At 26.2% G+C, this 9,223-nt stretch overlaps 2 protein-coding genes across 6 annotated transcripts; one reads left to right on the top strand and one right to left on the bottom strand.

The window, feature by feature from the left end:
* Positions 1-491: 491 nt before the first annotated feature.
* On the bottom strand, positions 492-6,011 carry LOC111034423 (THO complex subunit 1). Of its 3 annotated transcripts, none has more exons than XM_022315666.1 (14): positions 5,808-6,011; positions 5,443-5,560; positions 5,300-5,379; positions 4,861-5,162; positions 3,503-3,598; positions 3,302-3,434; positions 3,058-3,163; positions 2,775-2,995; positions 2,564-2,693; positions 2,305-2,471; positions 2,082-2,231; positions 1,749-1,899; positions 1,122-1,361; positions 492-753 (listed from the first exon to the last, which is right to left on the bottom strand). In XM_022315666.1, exons 2-14 carry the CDS (start codon positions 5,476-5,478, stop codon positions 595-597), a joined length of 1,971 nt encoding a protein of 656 aa, XP_022171358.1. In that variant the 5' UTR covers positions 5,479-5,560; positions 5,808-6,011; the 3' UTR covers positions 492-594. The 3 variants fall into 3 exon arrangements, with proteins under 3 accessions (XP_022171358.1, XP_022171357.1, XP_022171359.1); XM_022315665.1 differs by having other exon boundaries at positions 5,834-6,011; XM_022315667.1 differs by having other exon boundaries at positions 5,852-6,011.
* A 189-nt stretch (positions 6,012-6,200) lies between these two features.
* On the top strand, positions 6,201-8,999 carry LOC111034425 (adenosine 3'-phospho 5'-phosphosulfate transporter 2). 3 transcript variants are annotated; one of them, XM_022315670.1, is made up of 7 exons: positions 6,201-6,547; positions 6,613-6,818; positions 6,879-6,997; positions 7,482-7,744; positions 8,006-8,151; positions 8,211-8,389; positions 8,465-8,999. In XM_022315670.1, exons 2-7 carry the CDS (start codon positions 6,642-6,644, stop codon positions 8,613-8,615), a joined length of 1,035 nt encoding a protein of 344 aa, XP_022171362.1. In that variant the 5' UTR covers positions 6,201-6,547; positions 6,613-6,641; the 3' UTR covers positions 8,616-8,999. The 3 variants fall into 3 exon arrangements, with proteins under 3 accessions (XP_022171362.1, XP_022171360.1, XP_022171361.1); XM_022315668.1 differs by having other exon boundaries at positions 6,202-6,547; positions 7,961-8,151; XM_022315669.1 differs by having other exon boundaries at positions 6,202-6,818; positions 7,961-8,151.
* Positions 9,000-9,223: the final 224 nt, after the last annotated feature.

Here is a 9,223-nt window from a genome sequence, read left to right as displayed (position 1 = left end):
TATATGGTCAAAGAGTTATAACCCAAATTTCAAATCGCTTTCAAATTTAACCTCTACTAGTCAAATACTTTTTCTTAAGTGTGTTGACTACATATTTGTATAGACACCTATGAAGTACCTACTACAAATTAAAATGTCTGTCATGCCTCATGCAAGTTGTTTGAACTATGGCCCTTATTTATAAGTATAGCTTAGAGGTCGGCTTACAATATACTACGAGAGAATCGAGTGTTGATTTATTTTTGACTTATATTGGATGGAAGAATTGAGTGTTGATATTTGAATATCTAAAAATACTATATAACTGGTAGTACCATAGATACCAGTATCAACATTTGAAATAACACCAGCCCTAAAATAAACCATGGAAATTTAATTTTAGTACTATTATTTGTACTTTAAAAAATCTTCCACAGTTAAAAAAGCAGTGAAAATTTTGATTTGTGGTGTAACTTAGTACCTATTTTTTTTTACAAAAAATATAGATTTAATAATAAATACAATCAAGTTAATCTTAATAAGTCTTTTAAATACAAAATTATTTTGAATGTAACAAATATTCAGTACACAGTATTATAAGATTTAAATTTTACATTAAGACTTAAGGATATTTGCTGCTTCGATTAATTGAATTTCTTCTAGAATATAAATAAGGTTTTCAGGCTTCGGGTTTTCTGCATCTTCAATCCACACTTCCAGTAAATATGTGGCTTGATCTAAAGGTGTAGTTTTTATTGTTTTCACAAACTCAATCTAAAAAATAATTATTAAGATTAAACAATATTGTATTATTTTTGGTTTAACCAACTGTGTAAAAGGAAAACAAAATCAATGGCTATGAATACAAAATTAAGCACATTAATTACCACAGATTGACACTAATTTCCAACGAAACATACTATAAAAAAATACATACATGTGTAATGTAAGTTGAGTATTGTATTCTATAGAATACTATGGTACTCTGATACCCAACACCCATGATACCCATACAGATTTCAACATATGTGTTATAATTTCCGTTAAGCACGGAAATCAGTAAAATTAATAAGTACCTAATAAGCAGTCTCAATAGTTTTGAGGAATCATATACATACAAATAAACATGTTAACAAAGTTACCTCATCTGGTTGGTAACCAAGTTTTTCAGCAAGTATATTCCATTTTTCTCCTATTGCAGCTGCAACTTGATCAATAATTTGTTTAGAAATCTTATTTTTATCTTCTGATTCTATATTATTTTCATTTTCGTTCTCATCTTGAATTCCTTCAGAGATATCAACTTCTTCTGATTCAATTACAGTTTCTTTTTTAAATTCTTTATTTGGTGATACATGCTTATCAGAACCTTGGTTGATGGACTAAACAAATATTGAGAAATTAAAGTTATATCAATTCTATTGGGACTTCAGACATCAGACTATTTTTTAGTTCACACATTCACTGCAGATGATGTCAAATGTCGTCAATTTAAAGAGTTCGCATTTGTTAAATAACACCAATCATCGGCACTACATTTTATTCAGCGTTGCAATTACCCTTTTTGTTTTTTGTTAGCGTCCTCTATAAACATTATTTCTTAAACACATGTAAGTCTTACATTGACATGTTAGTTTTTATTTTTATTTTTAAATTAAAATTTTTCAGCATTATGACATTATACTCAAATGATACGCAGTGAACATGTTAATAGTTAAAGTTTAAACTATGCATTAAATAAATAAATATAACATAAACATTATACTTACTATTTTTTCTTTGCTCATTGTTTTTTTAATCATATTTTCTAAGTATTCAGATAATTTATGAATAGGATTATTGCTTTGAGCAAAAAAATGTGGACTTTTACGAGCTAACAGTCTAAGTGCACGCCACCCAAAATTGCCATCATTGACTTTTCTAAAATAAAAAATGAATTAATTTAATATAAATTATACTATAAATTAAATATGAAATACAAAGTAAAATAAAAATTTTAAGGAAACGATTACTATTAAATAGTTAAACGTGTTTAATACAATAAAATGTTAGTACAAATATAAATAGTAAAATACATTAAAATTAATAAATTGTTGAATTACTTGTATTGATTTTCAATACACAATTCCGGATCCAATTGCTCAAATGCTTCCTGGAAAAATGAATCAAATGATGGTAAAAAATCTCGTTCTGGTCCTTTACAAGCTTCTAAGTTATCTGGCTTCAAATTCCATAGCTTAGTTAGATCAGGGCTGAACATTTAATAAAATAAAATCACAAAAACATTAGGTATCAATTGGAAATAAAAATGTAATAATGACTTACTCTCCAAGAAAAACTTTGTTATTAGCAGTCATATTTTTTATAACATCCCCTAAATTTCTTCGAAGTCTTCGTTTGGGTGCGGGCATATCACTTTGATCACTTGTAGGAAGTCTTTTTGTTACTTCTGGACAACCATCATTTTTCCATTTGTTCCATTGTTCTTCTCTCTAGTACAAAATACACATATAAAAATATTGAATATATCTCATGGATTATGCAAATAAGAATATCGAATAAAAAGTGGTTGATATATTTTTACCTCTAATATATTCTTTACTACTTCAGAGAATCTGACGCCATCAGGTGGTGTATTATTAATTAGTTCATAAATAGTAGTAATAGAATTTTTAATCCATTCTTGTTGTTCCGGTTTAATCTTGAAATTATCACTAAAATCAAAAAAAAAAAGTGGTCAATTATAAAACACAAACACTTAGTTTTGCTTAAATTTTCATAACTTTCATACTAACAGTTTAAATTTAACAGGAGCATCCAAATACTGGAAAAGCAATAAAAACTGTATAAGGATGTAACGCCTAAAATTTACATCACTTAATTGCAGTTCTAATAATTTTTGATTTGTCAAATATTTCGGAAAGTAATGCATATTTTGTTCAACACTTTCATTATCCATTCTGTTAACATGTTCCAACTTATGACTTTGAAAAGTTGAAAATATGAAATCTGTATGCTAAATCAAAATTTATAGTTATTTTAATGTGTTAGTGATTAGATTATTCAAAATATACATACAGAGATAAACAATTTCCAATGTTCTATTTTGTAACATTGATTAGGATTCCTAAAGTAATCTTGCAATGACCAAAATTTTAAATAAAGATTTTTGTCAACATTTACTCTGTAAAAATGATAATAAATTTAAATATTTGTACTATACAGGATGTACCTACATATTAAAACTAATCACTAAGATTAAAATTGATTTGAATCAAAAATGTTTTAAGCTTATAAATAGTTTATACGGCTAAAATCATACTTATCAATTATAATATCTGATTTAGCTTCATCTTCAGGAATTAAATCTGACATACATTCAGTTTGATCAAAATGATTTTCATCCAAATATTCAGTTACATTTTCTAAATTAAACTCACTTACAATGTTAAGACCTAAAATATTGTAAAAAAAATAATTAAATTAATAATTATAATGAGCTTCTAAATATTAATTGTTTCACCTGAACGTTCAGAAAAAGGAAAAAATTTGGCCAAAAATAATAAAATCCGCCCACAAAATACTGTATTCCGTGATCGTGATAAACGACGTAAAAGATCTAAAATAAAATAGCAACATTAATATAAGTAATTTAAAATATTTTTACAATAGAAATATATAATGCGACGTAAAATTTTTATGTTAAATCAGTTTTAAAATCAATACTAAACAATTATAAACCTATATGACATTATATTATAAATTAATATTCCTATTTGTTGCTTTCTTCAATCTTAGTTAATATTTAAATAATTATTAGGTACTTCATATTGTGTAAATAATGTTAGTAATCACTAACAATACATTCAACATTTTTTAGACAATTTTAGACATTTAAATTATTAAAAACAGTAAATGGAGATTAAAAAATCAATATTTTAGATACTGATTTTATATTAAAATGGTATATTCATAGATCAAAATTTATTGTTAAATGTTATGTATTTTTTACTTTTTCTTGTAATTATTAAATATACGAGGTGTGATCAAAAAATACCCAGACTGTGTTAATAATATTTATATCAATGAAGATAACGAAACCCTCATAATGACTTTCGATAAAGTAACTTCTAACGAGGACTTGAGAGTTGGTTTGAAATCGATAACAATATTTATTTTTATTTTATGGCATTTTTACAAAAACATTTTTCAGTCGTGTGGCGAATTTCGTAATGGAAGGAATAGAAGAACAAAGTGTGTGCATGAAATTTTGTTTTAAATTAGGGAAAGTTCTAGTGAAACTTTTGAACTTTTGTAGCAAGGTTTTGGAGATGATGTTCTGTCTCAAACAACATGTTTTGAGTGGTTTACGGAAGGTAGAACATCTGTTAAGGATGTTGAAACCTGGTAGACCCTCGACCAGTAAAATAAAAGAAACTGGCTCCGTGCAACTTTTTTTTATTTCTGAAGGTAAATCTACGCTCAAAGGACCTTGTTTTCAAACAATTGATGACATTTAACAAAATACGAAAATCGATCTTAAGGACATTCCAATTAGTGCCTAACAGGAATGTTTTCAAAAGTGGAAAAGATGATAGCAGCGGTGTATTGCTTCCCAGGAAGATTAATTTGAAGGTGATAATGTGTATTGAGAATAAAATTGTGTTGATAAAATTTGAAATGAATAATCCGGGTATTTTTTGATCACACCTCGTACAGTTAATAATTTTTTTAATTTCAAAACCAACAACTTTTTTTCGCTTCACTAAAATTGCCCCTTTAACATTAATTCAAATAAGCACTTCTGGTGAAAATAAGTTTATTATTTTTAAATAGATACCTCTGAAATAGTCACAACAAAAATTAAAAATTAAATATTACCATTGCACATTCGTAATAAATTGTTCTTGCACGCCATGAAAAATTGGGGCTCCTTAAGAACATTTACATTAGATTCCACATGATCAAACATTTTTTCACAAACATCCATAGTAGTCACATCAAACATGTCTGACAAAATAACTACTGGCATTATAGCAGTACACATTTCATTCCGTACAAGTTCAATTGTAAATGATGTCCACATCTTACAAACATCATATAAATTTGATGGCTTTGATAATACTATGTCTAAAACATAGCATCTTAACACTTGATCCAATATTGAACGTCGATCCGCATCACTTATTAAACAATGAAAAATTGTCATAAATATTGTAAATCATTTGAAGTTAGATTTTAAAAAAATAATTTTTTTCATGACAATGATTAAATAAACATTGCTAAATTTATTCTATATAATATTCTCCAATTCATTTACCTAAGATTGAAATAATTGTTTTCGTGCACAATTTTTTTAATAGAAGTAATTGTTGTAGTATTTGGTTCTATAAGAATATTCTAAAACATAAAAGTACAGCACTAATTGTTTATCAAATTAATTTTTTATGAAAATGTAGTTACCTTCAATTCTTCACGAAATTTACTAACAGACATCATGGTATAGAGTATGACTTAGCTTCCGTTTAGTTAGGTAATGATTTTATTATGATACAATTTATATGGTATAATTTATACACACCTTAAAGGAAAAGAAAATATTCAAAACTTAAAAAATAAATTATATTTATTTACTGAGCATTAATCATGATTCATGACAAAATAGATCTATTACGTATTCAGTATTATTACAAAAAATTTAAAATATTAAATTAGTAAATACTTATGTACTGCAATTGATTATAAAATGTACTATTACACTACTAGTAATTATAATCAATGGTAGTCGTAGTACCTCTAATATAAAAAAGAATTAAGTTATTCCTTACACTAGTTATACTATAGGTAGTATTACCTATGTAACTGTAGTTACCACAACAACATTGAAGTTAGAAATTCGGTATTATTCTGTTCCCCGACTTCCAATACTTGGTGAATTGTAAAATATAATAAATTGTAAATTCAAATAAACAATAATAATATAGTTATTCGATTCATAGACATATAAGCAAATTTAATATTTATGTCTATGATTTGAATGGTTATACTTTATCACAATTACAAATATTAACATTATCACAGCGACGAAATCAGGTTGATCAAAATACAGGCATACAATTTCTATCGTAGTGATCTCATCAGTCGCGGAATTTGGTTTTCAAAATATTGTCACACTGCTATCTTTAATCGTGATTGCCACTAACCTGGCACCGGATTCTGTTTACCGAATTTCCGATAGGTACCTAAGTTCTGAATTTCCGAGTATCTGAGAATCTGACTAACTGATTTCTGACGATTGTTCTGGGTTCAGGGCGTTCGGGCCTGATATTTGGAAATGTTAAATAACAATTAACATGATAAAATAATATATTTTGTCATAGATATCAATTATTAGTTAAATTGTTTAATATCTTTCTTAATTTGTATTTGTTTGTATATTTGTGAACACTAATGTCATTTAAAATCCTTATGCAAGACATTAAATAAGTTGTTTTTAACATACGAATGTCTGATAAAGTATTTTTTTATTAGAGAGACAACATTGATGTCCAATATCATTTAAATTATTGTTCGTTTCTATACCTAACAATTGTTAGTGATAATTAAATTAAATTAATAATGTTCTTGTCCTAGATATAAACACTCGACACTTGTGTAATTGAATGGAAGCCAAAATTTACATAAACGATTCTGGTAATGCAGAATTATTACCTAATAAAAAAGAAGAATCATCGAGAAAACTTCTATGGGTTGATATTGGTCATTTTTCTGAATTATGGCAATTTTTAATTTGTTCAGTTGTTGTGTTTATTTTTTTTATTCCGTATGGATACCTACAAGTAAATTGCATTTTATAATTTTATTCAATATGTCCATATATTTAAATATTTTATTTTTAGGAAGCAATATTTTCAATTAAAGGTTTTAAACCATTTGGATGGTACTTAACTTTGGTGCAGTTTTTTAATTATTCGATATTTGGATTAATAGAGAGTCAATTCAATCGTACACAACGAAGGTAATTAGATAAAAATGTATAAAATTTAAATACCTAAACCTAAATAACAATTTATACTATCAAATATGAATAACTGAAGTTTCTTCTTATTAGCTTAAACCTAATTTAGAGAATAATTTTTCTTAATATAGAACAAAAAAATGTTTTAGTCTGAAATCTACACCGTATTTTTGTTAGAATATCAATTTTTTCCCCTTAAATTTATTGGTTATCAATTTATTATACATTATTAATGTCAGTCATAAGATTTATTTAGATATTGTGGATAATATGAAATTATGAAAAGTTTTAACATTAAGACCCAATTCAATTTTAATTACAGGATTATAAAAAAATGTACGTAGCCATTATAACTTGTTAAAATTAATTTAACTGTAATAATTATTAATTTTGAAAACCAAAATTAGTAATATGTTTTATTTATATTCATAAAATGTTTGAACTTATAAATTATTATTTTTCATTTTATGATAATTGTTTTTAGGATACCACTGGTCTTGTATCTTTTATTGGGACTGATATTATTAGGTTCAATGGGGTTTTCAAATGCTTCACTTGGTTACTTGAATTACCCAACACAAGTCATATTTAAGTGTTGCAAACTGATACCAGTTATGATTGGTGGAGTATTAGTACAGCACAAAGTATATAAAGTTATTGATATAGTAGCAGCATCGTGTATGTGTGCAGGATTAATATTATTTACTTTAGCTGATAATAAAGTTTCACCAGATTTCAATCTTATAGGTATATTGTATTCTTATATCATAATAATATTTTAAGCTATGCTCTGTTTAAGATATGAACAGACCTAGGCGGTGTCAAACACTTTCCCCATCAAGTCAACTCTCGAAGCCCATGCACCAAAGAAGGCCTTCTGTTTTTATCTTGAATAGAGTGTAGTTATTTTTTAAATATTAATATAACAAATTATATTATTTTTCTTATTTTCTTAAATTTTAGGTATAATTTTGATAAGTTCTGCATTATTTTGTGATGCACTTATAGGTAATTTTCAAGAAAAAATGATGAAAAAACATAATGCATCCAATGCGGAAATTGTTTTATACTCCTATTTAATAGGATTTATATATTTGTTATTTGTTTTGTTGGCGAGTGGACAACTAAGAGATGGAACAGAATTCTGCATTCAGGTTGAAATATAGAAATTAATTTTTAAATTAATATTGTTTTAATTTATTTCTATTAGTAGAATCCAGTGACTTATATATACATATTTTTCTTTTCTCTCTCTGGATTTTTTGGAGTTCAAGCTGTACTTGCTTTGATAAGAACTTGTGGTGCTTTAGTTGCTGTAACTGTGACTACATGTCGGAAAGCTGTAACAATAGTGATATCATTTTTATTGTTTTCAAAGCCATTTACATTTCAGTAAGAAAATTACATAAACTAAAACTACTTACTAATTAATGTTATTGTTAATATTATTTTTTTAATTTTTTTTAGGTATGTTTGGGCTGGATTACTTATTGTTTTAGGAATTTATTTAAATGTTTTAGGAAAAACAAATCATTTTGACTTAAAAATGTTTTTTATGACTTCGAGTAAAATATTTGGAAATATTAAGAAACGGAGAAAATCACCAATGATAGTTTGATTTCTAGAACAATTAATTATTTTAACTAACTATTTAATTCCAATCGATTAGAAATAATAATAATTACATACTACAACCAAGTATTATTGTTATTAAATGTTTTTATATTACATAAATTTACAAGTATCAATTTGATAGAACCTTAATGCCGGGTTGCATGAAAAATGTATTAATGGTTCAATAAAATGTAATATACCAATCGTGTGTCACTAAATCATGTTTTAATGACCATTAGCGCACTATTAATTTGCTAAATGTTAAGCGATTGTTCATGCAACCCGTCATAAGTATTTTAAGTATAAAAAAGTTTATATTTATCATCAGATCTATTTGATTGGTCTACTTAATAAAAATTTTAATTTTTCAAATATGAATCTACTTACATATTATGAGTGTTGTTTGTATGATGTACATTGTACACATACCACTATATATCTGCTGACTGCTTAGGTACTAGGTAGTGGTATTAAATTTACTCCTGCAGTAGCATTAATAAATATTAATTTATATAAATAATTAAATACTTTTTACCAGTTACCAGTTCAGGTTAAGTATAGGTTTTAGCAGCAAAAGTGATATTGTATATGTACCTTAAATTTTATACAGGA

The sequence above is a fragment of the Myzus persicae genome, unplaced genomic scaffold (assembly GCF_001856785.1).
Source record: "Myzus persicae strain clone G006 unplaced genomic scaffold, MPER_G0061.0, whole genome shotgun sequence".
In the NCBI taxonomy this organism is placed as follows: Eukaryota; Metazoa; Arthropoda; class Insecta; order Hemiptera; family Aphididae; genus Myzus; species Myzus persicae.
The sequence above is the reverse complement of the archived record's forward strand: the minus strand, read 5'-3'. Positions and strand labels throughout refer to the sequence as shown.

Coding starts and splice junctions, on each gene's coding strand:
- LOC111034423 (XM_022315666.1), bottom strand. CDS start 5,478: ATGATGTCTGTTAGTAAATTTCGTGAAGAATTGAAG. Junction 5,163..5,299: donor AACAATTATTTCAATCTTAG/GTAAATGAATTG, acceptor TTGTTTAATAAG/TGATGCGGATCGACGTTCAA. Junction 2,472..2,563: donor TAGTAAAGAATATATTAGAG/GTAAAAATATAT, acceptor ATTTTGTACTAG/AGAGAAGAACAATGGAACAA.
- LOC111034425 (XM_022315668.1), top strand. CDS start 6,642: ATGGAAGCCAAAATTTACATAAACGATTCTGGTAATGCAGAATTATTA. Junction 6,998..7,481: donor TTCAATCGTACACAACGAAG/GTAATTAGATAA, acceptor AATTGTTTTTAG/GATACCACTGGTCTTGTATC. Junction 8,390..8,464: donor TCAAAGCCATTTACATTTCA/GTAAGAAAATTA, acceptor AATTTTTTTTAG/GTATGTTTGGGCTGGATTAC.